Source organism: Condylura cristata, unplaced genomic scaffold (genome assembly GCF_000260355.1).
Source record: "Condylura cristata isolate star-nosed mole 26May11 unplaced genomic scaffold, ConCri1.0 scaffold00002, whole genome shotgun sequence".
NCBI lineage: Eukaryota > Metazoa > Chordata > Mammalia > Eulipotyphla > Talpidae > Condylura > Condylura cristata.
The window spans coordinates 54,233,308-54,250,580 of NW_004567103.1; the positions used below are offsets into that span (position 1 = coordinate 54,233,308).

The window sequence follows — 17,273 nt, forward strand, 5'->3', positions numbered from 1 at the left end:
GGTGTGGTAATATACATCTGAAGTACTGTGAACCTATTCTCATAAATTACATACCATGTTGTAAACGAACAGTATATCATTTAAAAAGTACAATTAAAAAAGTGAATGTCTTAATCAATTTAAAAAAAAATTCCCCTACAAAGTCTGACTTTATAAGTGGATATACCCAAGTGAAATATTTTGTTTTGCTAAAGAAAAACAATTTTTACTTGATGAATTCCTTTGAGATAACATTTTACCCTGGCTCAAATAATAATATAAAAATGCACACATATGGCAACATTATGTCCTTTAAGCATTTGAATTAAATAACCTCCATGAAATCAGACAAAAGGTCAGATATTAAAATGTTCTAGAATATTTTCAAATGAAAATTCTAAAACAGAGGAGCATTAAAAACTTTAAAATGGCATCTTTGCTATCATAAGCAAGAATTTTTATAACCTTATAGTGTTTGAAGCCAAATTGTGAGTGGTAAGAATATGAAATGTTCCCTTGTTTCTTTACAGTTGGAAATAGACACTCGAGAGATTGCATGTTGTCTTATACAAGTTAATTTCTTAGAATATACTGTTGAAAAGAAAGACATTTGCTGAATTTCTTTTTTAACAATGCCACCTTCTAAACTAGACCAAGAAAGCTAGGGTGCTATCATACTTAGGTTTTAGGATTTGATTTATGAGTATTATATGCAACTATTTAAAGATATACTTGCCAATTAAAAAAGAAAATTTCTATTGCTTTAATCAATGATAAATAGAGATAAAATTTATCATTATAGCATACTTAATAAATCTAAAATCAACAAGAGATAAAACCAAAATGTTGTCATAAGTAATGATACCAGAGATAAGGTTCTCCTCCCTTCTTTACTCTTATTATCCAACAAATCCCAGCATACAAAGAAATGGAAAACTAGCAATGCACCTGGGTTTAGAACTAACACCATGAGTAGACATCCTGGGCATGGCCCGTGGGTACAGTGCTGGCTGGTCTTCAGCACTTCAGGCACACATTGGGTATGGTAACGATACTACTCTGGACTCAGAGATAAGGAAAAGTAGATTCTATCTTATGAAAGCATAAAGCAATAGAAGTATAAGGTAACTGGCAATAGCTTCTAGACCATATTCAGCTTATACCTTCTTTTTGAAACATATGTATATAACATTCTCCTACTATAAGCTGGTTAAAAAAGAACATTTCCTATTTAAATGTGTTTCAAATGTATGCTTAGACAATTACTGGAGTAGCTGCAGAAAATACTTAGTAAGGCACAATGAAAATCCACATGATCTTCAAAGATGAGTATCCTTGATGGCCAAGATCACAAAATATTGCTAGTGATGTTCATAGTGGAGTTGAAACTTTTATCTCTATGATTTCCTTTGTGTCCCATATTCTTTTGAGATTCCTCCACAATGACCACACTGAATTTTGCTTTCCTTAGCAAGTTAAGGATACATGATAATGAAAAAAGTTAAAAATTGGATGAAAAAATTCTAATTCACTCTCTCAGATTTCCTAGGTAATTTCTTCAGGCTGTTCCTTTCCAACTGATTCAGGGGGTCTGACCAAAATCCACTGCTATTTGAAAGGTGTTTCTTCAAAACTTTTTATGTGTTGGCATTGAAAATAAAAATACTTTTCCAATTTAGCTTGAATTTTTAGTGTTCTAGTTAATATTGAATACTCACATTTTTGGATATGGTATTCATGTGGAAGTATATTTACAAGTGTTCTAGATTCTGCTGTAGATACATTCATGTTGAGAAAGGGCCACAGCCACCAAACAATAAACACTAATTCAGGGTACTCTCGGGCGGCATATTTCCCTGGATTAGTCACTCTATTTTAAAATTTATTCCCAATGAATATACACTTATGAATACATTAGAATAAGCCAAGGAGACCGCAAGCCTGAGAACAAAGTCACTGGAAAGACATGCAATTGTTATCCAATCTTATTTCTTTCTCACAGAGCAAATATGATGAGTGGATGAGTGTCTGTTCTATGTTGGCAAATGCTCATTCAGAAAAACAAAATACCCTTCCTCCCCCCACTGGCAACCACCCACTTAAGCACATTATGGCATATTTATGCTGTGTGGCCTAATTACAGCATAGGGTACATCTTGCTCCAAGAAATGTACTGCAACTTTGTGGACATTACCACATACACTCTGGTTCTGGAGCCAAAACCATTCCTTAAAATAATTAAGCCTTGTCTGTGACAATCAAATTTCCTCACTCATGTATTTCTGAGAATTGCATTGACATTGGTCATTTATTAGTAATGTTCAGGTCTTTAGATATTTTTCTATTTCATATTCCTTTTTTTTTTACTTTTAGGATTTTTTTTATATTTAATTTCTTTATTTGTGTATACTTTATATCAGGTGTAGTCCTCACAGAATTTTCACCGTCAATTCACCCATGCGCCATCACCTTAGTCCCTTGTGCTCTTCCCTTCCTACCCTCATTTCATAGCCTCTGCCTCCTCTCTTTCCTGCAGAATGTCTCTGATTTATAGTTGTCTGATTATTTTGGTTTAGTTTTGTTATATTAGTTTTTTTTTAATTGTTATTATTTTTTTCCCTTATCCCTTATTTGGCTTCCCTATATTCCTACTCCATATTCTAAATAATTCATAATAACTGCCATCATGGGCACCTCATTATGTTTTAATGACATATTTTTATTGCCCAGAAATTTACTATAACCATTTCCTTTTCCCCTTCTAAGGTTTGAACAGGCTTTTATGACCAGTTTAATCAGTAGTGTGGTAAAAACAAAGGACAGTTATTTTTGGATAGCTCTTCAAGACCAAAACAATACAGGAGAATATACTTGGAAGACAGCAGGGCAGAAGTCTGAACCCGTGCAGTACACCTACTGGAATGCATATCAGCCCCGTGAGTAGGAGACTGTATGTAACACCACCTTTCTCTCATGCTATCTTTACCCCAAATTCCTACCACTCCTCAGTCTACCTCTGTAGATTCTTCCAAAGTTTTCCTAATGCTTAATTCAACTGTATAAGTACCACAGGTTAATACCTCAGGAGTGAAATATGACTGGTCATTATTAAATATATTAAAATATGTATATTTAACAGTTTCAAGGTATTAGTTACTTGCTCAAGATCACACATACCTGTGTTAGCAGCAAGTCATTTTTCTCCATCCCAAAGTCTTCCCCCCACTCCATAATCATCTGTGTAAAAATTCAGAAAGAGCCAATAAAGCAATTCCCAAAACTAGTAAGTGGTTGTAGCAATTCTGCAGGATACAAGTTGATGTATAAAAAAAATAATCACTTTCCTATATGGGAAATGACCATGTATAATTTAAAATTAAAACCCATTACCATTTAGCACCCTATAAAATGAAATACTTAGGTATAAAACTAACTAACTATATATAAAATCTAGATGAGGAGAACTACAAATCTTGGTGAAAAAAATTTTAAAGATCTAAATAAGTTGGGGGCTATTCTATGTTCATGGATAAGAAGACTCAATATTACCAAGATTATAGTTCTTCAAAAATTGATTGACAGCACAGCACTATCCCAATCAAAAGCTTAACACATTATCTTTTAGATATTGGAAAATTGATTCAAAGTTTTTATGGGAAGGCAAAAGACCTCAAAAAACCAACTCACTATTCAGGAAAATTACAAAGTTAAAAGACTACCACTACCTGATTTCAAGATTTAATATAAATTTACAGTAATCAAAATGGTAGCATAAAATAGGCAAAATCAATGGAATAGAAGAGTCCAGAAATGAATTGACATAAATACAGCCAGCTGATCTTTGACAAAGGAGCAAAGGCAATACAACAGAAAAAAATGATACTCTTCAACAAGCAATCCTGGAACAACCTGACATCCACATACAAGACAAAGAATTAACACACAGATCTTACTAAAAATAGATCATAGACTTAAAAATAAAGTACAAATCTATAACAGTCCTAGAAGATAGCATAATGGAAAACCTAGATATGCTTGCATATAGCAATGACTTAGATATAATTCCAAAGGCTCAATCCATGAAAGAAATAATTGCTAATAATAATTAATACTAATCAATTGATGTCAACAATAAATAAATACTTCTGCTCTGTGAATCACAAGAGGACAAAAAGATAAACTACAGACTTATAGAAGAAAATATTTGCAAAAACTGTACTTGATAAAGAATTGCTATCCAAAATATCCAAAGAGCTCTTAAAATTCAACAATATAAAATGGCAAAAAGACCTTAAACAAAGAAAATATATAACTATCAAGTAAGCAGGCTGTGAAACTACATATTTATATTCATATGTCTACCACAGTGATGTATGTGTGTATAATATATGTATAAATGTATACATATATGTATATGTCATTATATATTTTTCCACACCCACAGAACATGTAAAACCAAAAGTGATGCTAACAGAAACCATAGACTGTGGGTGATAATATATCAACACAGATTCATCAGTTTTAGGAAAAAATACACCACTGTGGTATGGGATGGCAACAATAGCAGAAGTTCTTAATTATGTGGAAATTGGGATAAAAAGCAATTCTGTGTTTTCTGCTCAATTTTGCTGTGCTTCTAAAATATATAGTGTTTCTAATTGTCTTTGTAAAGACAGATGCAGGGTGAAATTAAGACAAATTATATTCAAAAAAGATAAATTATACTTTTTGATAAGCATTAATTTAGGAAATTTGTGTAAAAGTTGCTAAATCTGCATTGCTCTAAACAAGAAATATCACAATTCACTCAATAAGCAACCTTTTCATTCGAAAAATCTATGAATATACTAAAATGCAGAGAATAGTAAAGTTCTATGTTATTCTATAACTGAAAAAAGAGCTCAGGTATCATTTCTAATATATTTTGGAATTTTGTTAGGAATGTCTGTACCTGTCAAAATAAATTAATATATTTTGAGTAGACAAAATTCTTGGCTTTTAATGCTGCCTTCCTTGGGGCATATTTGGATGTCTAAAACCTGGAATTGATGCAGAGCTCCTTGTCATTCATAAGTTTCTGCTGTAATTTATTTGAGTGGCACTACTCTTTTTCTTTTCCCTGAAGCAAAAATAATACCATGATGCTCAGTTTTGCTGCTCATGCTGATTGACATTGAGTAAATTGTCTCTGAATAGATGAAAATGTAAATCTTTTTAGAAGAAAATGGCAATATAAAAGCCCCTGTGTTTCCCTTTTTCTTTTAAATTGCAGTTTGCAGGAACACCACCCTAAATCACATTTTTTTTCCCCTGCCTGTCACAAAAGAATCCATTAGCGCGGTCCCCATGTCAGGATCTCAATCCAGCCCAGACTGGCTATGTAAATTGGCCACTGAACAGGAAATCTGCCACTTTTATATACTCAATCTAGGCTCCCACCTCATGCCTTACCATCAAAATACTAATCTGATAGAATTAGAATTCTTCCATTTTTTTCCAACTTTTTATTGCGTTCCAAACAGTATTAAAAACTCTATCTACTCCTTTCTTAGTGTCTTCAGTTATCAACACATCATCACTAGTGTTTCTTCTAAATCCATGCTTACTTCCCCCAATCTCCCATATTTTTTCACAAAATTTTTCTTCCACAAATATTTCAAACATAGTTTCCTCCATAAATATTTCAGTATTATATCTAAACAATAGATTCCTTTCTTTAAAAAATGAGTGTAATACAATTATGACATCTAGATAAAATTAACTGTAATTCCATAACAATCAATATTCAGCTTTCTAAATGACACACAAATAATACATAATAATGTATTTTCCAGTTTGTTTGAGCCAGGATCAAAAAAATTCGCCCATTGCAAGTGGTAGACAGATCATGAAGTCTATTTTATGCTTTAAGTTTCCTCTTTGCCCTTCTTTGCCCTTTTTATTTCTTAAAATTTGTTAATGCAAATGGTTATTTTTCTGTACAGTTTCCTAGTCTGAACTTTTTAATTACCCCATATATTGTTTAACATGTTACTCTGTCCTCTTTATTTTCCACATGATTAATATTTTTTTAGACTTTACAATCACAAGCCTGATCCAATTAGGATTTTATTTATTCATTTATTTTTGGAAAACAGCACTTAGTAACTAGTTGCATGCCCTATCTGACAGCATATGATATCTAATTTTCTTGTATTTGTAATATTACCAGCTATTATTGATCAGTGCCTAGATCCATTGACTCATTAAAGGTTATTGTATAGGTAGGACATTTCTATAGGGAGGTGATTTCCCTCAATCAATTTTTGATTATGCTCTGATATAGTTTTTATAAAAAAGACAGAGTAAATGCTTAATTCTATCCCTTTACAAGTTTTTCTAATGAGTAAGTATCATTAGCATCCTCAAACAGTAATTGATCAGGTTTAGGGGGTTTTTAAAACACTACTATGTAGTTAAGGGTTTTAAATATATTTGACATATCTTAATCTATTGCAGTTATTATCTTCTTTACTGGAAATTAAAATCTCTCAAAGTACTATGTCCTGATACCATTTAATATGACTCTGGTTGTCATTGATATCTTCTTTGCTATTAATAAAAAGATGTACATTTGTGCTTTAGATTGAGAAACATTGATGCCGCAAATAACCCTAGTTCATCTTAATGGAAAATGGTATTATTTCAGTATCACAATCTGGCACAGGCATACTCACTGTTTATTGGTTTGTATTGTTTCTAGGCTGTGTGAGTGAACAGAACTAGAAAGCTAGAGAGAGAGATGAAAACTTCTTGAGCTCAAACTGGTACTTTGGAATGCAAATTCAGGTCTACAAGGAATTTACTTACCCTATCATAGATCTGTATTTCATACCAAAATCCCCCACTCTCAAAATACCAGGAAATTCTATTTTATTCAGGTAGAACAAGAAAAAACAATTTGATCCATATTTAACTAGCACAACTGATTAAAGGGGAGGATGATAAGTAGAACCTTCCTCACTGCAGGAGAAGTTAATGCATTAGAAACTAAATGTACTTTGTACTTAAAGATTCAAAATAACTGGAGGTTGCATTATGGTTAAAAAAAAAAAATGAGTGAGCTCATCCTTGTTAAGACATTCAAAAAATGTTTCTAAGTTATATTGGCGTTTCATTGGTGTCTGAACAAAGGAAAAGAAACACCTTTAGGGCCCTCCCTGGTGGCACAGTGGGTTAAAGCACAGCAGAAAGAAGCTTAAGCCACTTCCGCATGAGTTCGATCCTTGCCTGCCCTGGAGGTGATGCACATGGTGAGGCAGACCTCTCCTGACCCGCCCGCTGCTCCCCCCAGCAGTGTACTTAGTCGATCTGCCTGTTCTGTTCTGTAGCCCACTCTGTCTCTGGTGAATCCTCTCACCCTCCACAACTCTGGCCTGTACCCCAGTTATGTACAAATAAATAAATAAATCTTTAAAAAAAAAAAACACCTTTAGATCTCTATTTTGTATCCATCCACCCATAATGCAGTCTCTGTGACAAATTTGTTATGTTTCCAGATACTGCTGTTTAAAAAAAAATAAAAAAGGTATGTGTCACTTATAAAGAAAGGGATAACTCCAGAGCACATTAAGTTAATGGCAACCTTCTGCCAGTGACAAGGAGAATGGGATCCCAGTAGAGCAAATCAGATCTCTTTTTTTCAAAATGCCCTACACACATCAAAGAAAACAATAGCCTGTCTGCAGGTAGGCCTGATCCATTTTAAGGCTCCTCAGAATTCTGCAATGGACCACCACAAAAGTGAAGACAAACAACCTCACTTCTGGCATCCTTTGGCTATTTCCATATCTTCTAATAATCTTATAAGTACCTATGATAGTTGGTCTTCAAGGAAGTGCTGTGGCTACACAAAGGAGAGAATGTGCTCAGAGGAATGAGAGGGTGCTCCATGAAAATGGAGGGGTATAATCTGAAAGGGAGTTTTAATCTACTCCACAGCTTCTTGCTCAATGCTCACCTGCTCTGTACCTTGACATTGGCTCCCAACAGAGTTAAATAAATCTGGTTCGAAATTCAGACCAAACCCCACCTACTGTGTGACCTTCGGCTGGTTACTAACCTTTGTCTCTGTTTTTTCATTAGCAAGATGTAGATATTAGCATCTGCCTCAAAGAACTTTTGAAGTTAAATAGGAAAAAGAAAATATGCAAACTGTATAGCACCCTATCCAGGCATATTTACAGCCCTCCATGAAAGCTCGCTATCTGCCTCACTGGATTCACTGCTATCACAGAGAACAAGTCAGAGAAGGAAGCTGCCTTGGGTAGAAGACTTGAGAGCTAAGAATGAGAGAGGGGTGTTTCAGGGGGATGGGAAAAATAACTGACAACTCAAGTAAATTAATTGTCTAGAGGTTCTGAATGCCCAGCTATGGATTCCCCTCCTTCCCTGAGGTCACAAATCAGGGCTTATTTTGTATTTGTTTTAGGGTATTTGGCAAGAAAGATGGAAGATTCCCTAACTCAGTTAATTTTTATTGATTAGACAGCTTTGTCAAATAAAATTAGGAATTTCTTTTAACTAACCAAAAGTGTTCACACTCATGTATGAAGAAAAGAGTGAAGGGGGTTGAGAGAGGGTAAGAATAATTGATTTAACCGTAAGATTCCCCCCTTGAGGAATAGGATGATGGTTTCTCTTCTCCAATGGGAAATGAGTTATCAAATTTAAGAACAATTTCTTTGGGAGGAAAATCACTTCTGCTCTTTCCCACACCCTCCTCTTATAATTTGGCTTTGCAAACATCCCCACAATAGAGGATTATAAATTCAGTTTATATCTCCCTTAGCCCAGCCTCCTTTTATTACAAAACTTTACTGCTTTGGGGGGACTGAGATTCCAAAATTTGGGTCAAATGTTACATTAAGTTAACCATTTTAGAATACCAATAGCACTCTTTCAGCACTTTTCATCTTCGTAGCAGATCTCAAATGTCTCCTTCTTCACTAATGAAGATGAGTTGAGTATCTATAGTGTCTAATACCAAACTATTTAATCATTGTCTGATATGGGAAAGTAAGACAAAATGCAAAATGCAAGACCAACAAAATATTACATTTTGAACTTGCAGGCTTTTAAAAAAATTCTTTGGACATGCAGGCAAAACTCCTGTCATGAAATCTCAGCTTTTATAATGAAAATAGACATAGTAATAATAATAATAATAGGGTTAGTTTAGCCCTTCATATCTATCAACATGTCTTAAATACACTATTTCATTTGATGTTCATGACAATCCTGAAAAAGGATTTATTTTCCCCACATTCTAAATAAAGTTATTTGTGATTAATTGTTCAAGTTTCTAATTACTAAATACTTGTGCTAGTGCTAGAACCCCAGACTTCAAGCTCCAAGTCAAATGCTGTTAGGCTAGAAGAAAGGAAGAATTAGGTTGCAGTTTATGCTTCTCCTCCTCTTTCAACTAGAGCAACTACGTTAGTATATTGATATTTCATTTGGGGCTACCATATCAATTTACTCAGTTCAAGTTCACTTGAAGTTTATTGCACAAAGTAAGTAGCATCTTCTTTATTGTTCATGACTCAGCCCACCTGTGAGTTAGTTGCATGCTAAAATTACATTCAACAGACACGTAAAGTTCCATTCATGGCTGAGGCAGATGGCATGCTACAGTCTTTTCTTCTTGCCTCCATCTTTAACAAGAAATAGCTGTTCTGGGCAATGGAGCCAACCAATGACCTTTTTAATGGTCCAATCTCTCTTGACTTCCTTTTCTTCTAGGTGAATCATTCTAATCATGGTTATATGTTTAGACCCATTGTTTTCATCTCTGTTGTCCCCTTTCACACATCAGCATACACACACATATTAGACTATAAGTTTCAGGCAGGTAGGAACTATCTCATAACAGGTGCCTACAACAGCATGTGCAACTAAAACTGACACAAACCAATATTCTTTAAGTCTCATATTCTTTCGCCTCTTTCACAAACTAGTTTCCATCCCTTTATAAGATACTCTGTATATCTCTTCCTGTCTTCTTTCATCTCCCACTCTTCATTTTCCCTCTCTTCAGTCTTTCTGTAAGCATAAAACAGCTAAAATGTGGCTGACAAGGATAATGCCAGTCACTATATATCTAAAAAAAGTAGAAGTAATTATTCCTGAAGGGAAATTAAACAAAACAAATACATAGCATCAAGTGATAACACATTTTAAAGTGACTTGAGGTTCAGAATCATCACACATCTTCACATGCTCCATCTATAATCACTTGCTTTTTTAAAATAATCATCCTGTGAAAACTCTTTTCCTTCCCATCTTTTAAAACTGAACTTAAATGTCACTTCCTGCACATCCTTTATTGACATCTGAAAAGATTCCATCACCCCGTGATGTCTCCCCACAGAAAATTGAACACGTTTACTATAGCACTTCAAATGCTGTTTATTGCTTTTAATCATTTAAGTGTCTATGTCTCACGTTAAACTAAGAGTTGGGTATCATTTGCTTTGTCCTATCCCTAGCAGCTAATATACACTCTAGGCTATTGCAGTGTAGATGCACAAGTTTTGTTAGTTTTGTTGTTGTTGAATATTGATTTAACTAATTGAATGATCACTTTAGATTCAAGAAATATATTCTTAATAAATTTTTATTGTATTTTTAGATTGGGATTATTTCTACTACTTTTCACTGAAATTTAAAGATAGTTTTTTTTTAATCTATCTTATGAATTGCATATATTTAATGACAAACATGATACTCTTAACTTAGAAATTCTTCCTATGGAAACATTAATGCTTCATGTTTCAACATGTTCAAAATGCAAAGAGAATAAGTTGAAGTTTTGTCAATAGCAAAAGGTCTTTTTTCCTAAGGTCTATCCCTATTCCTATGCCCAGAGTTTCATCCCCTTTAAAATTTATTTCATTTTTTCTACTCCCAAATTAGAAGTTTGGTCTTCTGCTACATACCTTGAATCCATAATTTGTGTTTTTTTGTGTGTTAAATGTAGTTTGCAGAGGGGAAGCAATGTATGTTTGATTTCTCATGATGACACTTTAATGTTCAGCATATAGCATAGGTGCTCAACAAATTGTAAGCTAAATTTTCACTACACACTTAAAAATTTCAATAATTCAAAGTAAAGAGATGTTGGTATCAGATGAGCTACAGGAAATATTTTAGCCCTAGTTGGAACAGTTATAATTTCTATCCTCTACCATCAGAGCTCAAAATGCCTGAGTCTCAGGCTTTGAGATTTTATTCTTTTCCCTTAATTTCTTACCTTCTAGCCTTTTCTCCAGAAGAAGAGAAATGTGATAAAAATGCCAATTAGGCTTTCCTTTTCCTTCCTTATTGTTCATGTTTGATTGCCTTCATCTTATGAGATAACAATTATGCAACACTCTAAGGAGTTTCAAAAGGCAAGATGTTCTGATCATCTGATATTAAAAGTGTTGCTTTCTGCTTTCAGGCTACAGTGGTGGCTGTGTTGTCATTCGAGGAAAGAATCCACCTGGTCGCTGGGAAGTGAAGGACTGTGGACATTTTAAGGCAATGTCCTTGTGCAAACAGCCTGTGGAAAATCAGAAGAAAACTGAGCTTGAAGATAGATTACCCTTTTTTCCTTGTTATTTGGATTGGACGTCAGAGCCTGGACTGGCCAGTTGTTTTAAGGTGATGCAAATTTTACATGGGCATCTCAATGCAATTGACATTATTTCAATTTTGCCAATATATATCAAATTTCTTTATTCCAGAGCAGTGGCTAGAACTAAAAGTTACTTAGTGTTTGCATGCTAGCTCTACCATGCCACTTATATTCCTAAATATTTGGAAAGTCAAAACATTGACATGTCCCTTGTACTACTGAAGGTTTCCTCCTGAGATCTGATCAATACTATTCTTATTACATATACCAAATGAACATGGCAGGTACTCACTGGGTATTGAAATGGTAAAAGTCTGTATTATATGTAAGCCAAAGAATAAGGCTGTTATTATGGAACAATAACATTCTGCTAATAAAGATAGCCTTTGCACTTTGCCAAACACCTAGAGATGAAAACAAATATAAGTGATTATGTGTGTGTGTATGTGTGTGTAGTATGAAGAAATGTTACTTTGCAAATTAGTTATTTTATATGTAATAAATTATAATATTTGTTATATTAGTTAATTTGCAAATCTATCCTAAATTTAAGTTAGTACCTATAATTTTCTTGTTGGAATTAGGTTTTTGCTTGGTGATTTTGTCTTCAGTTTTAGAGATTCTAAAATTCTGGGAGAATGTTCTCTGATACATAGGTACATACAGATCAGAGTGGAGATAATTTCTTTGTCTAGAGAGACTGCAATATCATAATACATCTATTGAATACACTTAATTTAAATGTACACATATCTATTAAATCATGGAATAATAGGCCAAGAAGAGACCTCACAGAGCATTAAATTAAACCTTAGAAATGAGTAAACTGAGGCGGGCAAGATTTAGTGATTTGCCCAAGATTACAATTATTTATTGACAGAGTTGGAATAAATCCTTAGTGTTGGGTTCCCATCCCAATACTATATATTACCCAGATATGTCAACAACGGACATAGTGGTAGAATTTGTGAATTTCAAGTGATTCAAGAAATAGTTCCTAAAGTAGGTGAGTTTTGTCATGTAATGTAACAGGTGGAGAGGCGCTGTTGGTCCACAGGACAGGGAAAGCTGTTTATGAAGGCCTCAACAAGTCAGAACATGATGGAGGCCAGCTACAGGATAGCTGCCAGGTAGCACAGCCTCAGGTTTAATGTTGGACAGTTAAAAATTATAGCTCTGACTCTTTAGTCCCTTCTCTTTGATCTTGAGGTCAAAAGCAGACCTTCCATTTAACTGCTTCCTGCTACTATTGAGAAGTCACAGAGAATTTAAGGACAGTAAAGATCCAAAAGTCCTAGAAATACACTTGTCCTTAGTCCCAGGTCTCCTTTCTCATTTCTTGCCATGAGTTAGCTAGATTCATGATCACTTCACCAACTCTAATTTATCAGAAGGTAAACTGGTGGAGGAAATTTATAAATCCTGGAATAAGAAATACAAGATCTAATTCTAGCTCAGCCTCTTTGTAGCTGTGTGTCCCAAAATTTGTAACCTCTCTTAGATTAACCATCCTCATCTCTTAACAAATATCTATTAGGGGAAAAGTATAGGTCTGAAATAGGAAATTTAGGGGATAAGGAGGAAAGTCTTCAAAGAGCTCACTAATGAATCCAAGTTTATGATTCTCAGATTATGAACTCCTTATGAATGTATTGTGATTATGAAAAATAAGTCACAGTTTTACAATGATTAGGCATATTCTAGTTCAAGAAATATTATTTTCCCTATTTGGTCAAGCTTTAAATATAAGATTTATAATGACAACCATTACATTACCTTCATTTTTTCATTGAGGATTAAACAGCCACTTACTCACACTTATTCATGACAGCATTAACTCTTTTTCTTCCACTATACAGGTATTTCATAGTGAAAAAGTCCTGATGAAAAGAACATGGAGAGAAGCTGAAGCATTCTGTGAAGAATTTGGAGCACATCTTGCAAGCTTTGCCCATATTGAGGAAGAGAACTTCGTGAATAAGCTTTTACATTCAAAATTTAATCAGTAAGTATTTGTTAATTTTGAAAAATTGCAGGGAAATATTCTGTCTCCCAGTAATGGCTTTTTAGAGTGCCACAGATATTTGTTTAAAATCTCAAGTATTTATTGTAAACCTAAAACCACTACCATTATTTGTCAAAGAAAAATTATATTGTCAGGACAGAAGGTGAAATTTCCTCCTCTAGTTCTAGGTCCTCAGGCTTCTCAAATTGAACATCATCAGAAAGATTAGCAGGAGAAAAACATTAATTTAATTACATCCTATATAGCAAATGAGGATTCCAATTTCAGTAAGGAAAATTGGTAAATTAAGGTAAATATATCCTCAACTAAGGAATGGGATAAGGGGCCTGGAGCTTTCAGGGGATAGGGGGAAGAGTTGTATTATGAAGGCCAGATGCTTTGCTATATAGGTAAGTTTTTCTGATAAAAAAGAAACTAATATAAAGGAATTAAAATGGAAAAACACAAAACAAAAAAAAATTTTAATAAAAGTTATTTATTTGTTGGAGACAATTATAATTCTGGGTAACAGCCTCAATTTTCATTCTCCTTGCTAGTTAAGAGACTGGTAAAAGTTTCTCCTGTGCCTGCAAGACCTCAATTAGCTGGCTTTCTCTTGAAATAATCCATATGCCAAAGGAACACATCTTGGAGAGGCATGTTCTGAACACCTTCATTATACATAACATTTTGTATATATATTGCACTAAATTCTCATTCCAGAAAACAAAAACAAAGTGAAATTTTTTTGATGTTTGAACTATTTTCTATGCACCTTGGATCCAAACTTTAGGGCCTTCTTTGCCAAACTCAGAAATTATCTAGTCTAGAGGTTTTCTAAGTGTTGAAATGTTTTCTATGGATCTCAATAGTCTGGGAACCCCAAGGGGGCCAAGAGGACAGAACTCCTGGTTCCTTGTTTACTCACTCAGGAAGACAATTTTGACCAGCTCGACTTCTAGCTATTTTGTATATAACGAAAGACCATCTAATATTTTGCTTGGGGGAAAAAAAAAGTCCTACTTATTAAAAAAAGAGATTCTAATACAACCTCCTAATTTTACAGTTGAGGAAACCTGCCTTGACTTATTTGCATCCATCTGCAGGTTTACTGAATCTTGAATTCCACAGTTAGAAAATCAATTAGGGCCCTCCCTAGTGGCGCAGCGGGTTAAAGCACAGCACTGAGAAGCTAAAGCCACTTCAGCATGAGTTCGATCCCCATCCCGGAGGCAACCCACGTGGTGTGGCAGACCTCTCCTGACCAGCCCGCTGCTCCCCTCAGCAGTGTACTTTGTGGATCAGCCTGTTCTGCTCCCCACTCTGTCTCTGGTGAATCCTTTCACCACCCCTGCACCTCTGGCCTGTACCCCAGTTCTGTATGCATAAATAAATAAATCTTTTTTAAAAATAAATTAATTTTTAAAAAAGAAAATCAATTAAATTTAAATGGAAAGAAAAGTAGGAGTACCGGTGCTTCCTCCCACACAATGACAGAATTCCTTCCATCACATTCCTTTGGTCATCAACTAGATGCAGAATTCCTTTCCATTTCAGAGCACTCTTTTTGGGGGGCTAGAAAGCCCAATTCATTGTTAGAGACTGGGCTCAAAGGTCAACTTTTTAGTAAGTTCCAGCAATACAAATCAAGTCTAGCCTATTTTCAAATATTGGAGAAAGCCATAATGTCCTCTTTTAGTGAGTCCTCCCAACCCTCAGCATCTTTATAATGTTCTTGTCAGTTAACATACAGCTTGGGAATATCTTCTACAGAATGGGCACTACATGACGGACAAAATCCTGCCCCCGAGGAATCTGTGTCTTAAAAGGGGCACACCAAGTACCACATATTTATTTAATAAAAACAAATATAACACCAAGTACTCTGCTATAAACTTAAGAAAGGTGGACCCACAGTGAAACACATGTCTAAATTTCAGAGAAAATCTAGAATAATTTTTTAAAGACACCCTGACCTTCCCCACAGGTTTCCAATAAGACACTCTCACAAGAAATTTAACAACAAATTATTCATCTCCAAAAAAAAAAAGTGTGTACAAAAAATCACACATCTCCCAGCATGTCTCAGGGAGTACTTTACTGGGAGACAGGGGATAGGATTTTGTGCTTAAATTTGTTTATAAAACAACACACAATCTTGGAAATTTGCCATGTACATTAGCATTGTAAAGACTTCTAGAAATGGTACTTTACTTGACAACAAACTCTTTTAGAAAAAACTTATCAACATTCCATTAGTCTCTGTAGGAAGTGCAAACCTTGGTTCCCAGACCTAATTGATTATCAAACTCACTTGGGACATATTTTAACACAGAACCCCTGGCTCCATACCACAGCTGCTGACTCACATTCTCTTCAGCTGTAGAAAAAGCGGCCCTCCTTGGTGGCACAATGGGCACTACGAGCCTCAGCTGCTTCAGTGCCAGTTTGATTCTAACCATTGAGGTGATCGACAGGGCACAGCAGACCTCTCCTGTCTCACCCAGTGTACTTCGTGGATCTGTCTCTGGTGAATCCTCTCAGTGCCCCTGCACCTCTGACCTGTACCCCAGTTCTGTATGCATAAATAAATAAATCTTTTTAAAAAGAAAAGGAAAAATTCAAGACGCTTCCTGGTTAACTGGATTGTTAGCCAGGTCTGGGGCCAAAGATCCATGGGTTATATAATAGACTCCAACTCCATAGTTCAAAACTGTAACTTAGCTTCATGCCTTTAGCCTCTTGCAAAACATAGCAAAACATACTTGGATAGAGTGAGGTTTGCCGTATGAAACAACCACATGCAAACTGCTTACAAATTCACCATAGCATCAGATACCATTTCTATTTTTATAAGTTCTCACACTTCACTTGGAATTTCTAAAATTTAGTGTCAAGCATCTATCATATTATTGATATTTAGTACCTAGTCACAAAAACAATGTAATGCATTTTTTTAAAGATTTATTTATTTATGTGTACAGAACTGGGGTACAGGCCAGAGGTGTAGGGGTGGTGAGAGGATTCACCAGAGACAGAGTGGGAAGCAGAACAGGCAGATCCACGATGTACACTGCTGAGGGGAGAAGCAGGTGGGTCTGGAGAGGTCTGCCAGGCCATGTGGGCCACCTCGTGAGCAGGATCGTACTCATGATGAAGTGGTTTAAGCTTCTTAGTGCTGTGCTTTACCTGCTGCGCCACCAGGGAGCGCCTGCATGTTTTACTTTTTTTTTTTTTTTAAAGATTTATTTATTTATTTGTGCATACAGAACTGGGGTACAGGCCAGAGGCTCAGGGGCGGTGAGAGGCTTCACCAGAGACAGAGCGGGGGAATAGAACAGGCAGATCGACGAAGTACACTGCTGAGGGGAACAGCGGGCGGGCGGGTCAGGTGAGGTCTGCCACACCATGTGGTCACCTCCCGGGCAGGCCGGGATCGGACTCATGAGGAAGCGGCTTTAGATTCTCAGTGTGCTGTGCTTTAACCCGCTGCGCCACCAGGAAGAGCCATGTTTTACTTTTTTTACCAGACTTCCAGGGAGTTCAATCATATTAGATGCTTAATTATAGTAATTATACTAAAAAAAAAAATTCTCATAGCATACATGCTGCTTCTCCTTGCAACGACAC

At 35.3% G+C, this 17,273-nt stretch overlaps 1 protein-coding gene across 2 annotated transcripts in view; it reads left to right on the plus strand.

Annotated features, from left to right (window-relative positions):
* The window catches only part of PLA2R1 (phospholipase A2 receptor 1, 180kDa), a 99,506-nt gene that overhangs the window by 47,426 nt on the left and 34,807 nt on the right, over positions 1-17,273 (plus strand). For both annotated transcript variants that reach the window (XR_001145719.1, XM_012728593.1), the window contains exons 11-13: positions 2,746-2,915; positions 11,462-11,664; positions 13,498-13,643. Coding sequence is in view for 1 of the 2 variants with exons in the window: in XM_012728593.1 (XP_012584047.1) it covers positions 2,746-2,915; positions 11,462-11,664; positions 13,498-13,643 (519 nt within the window). In the remaining variant the exon portion in view is untranslated. The remainder of the gene's footprint in view (positions 1-2,745; positions 2,916-11,461; positions 11,665-13,497; positions 13,644-17,273) is intronic.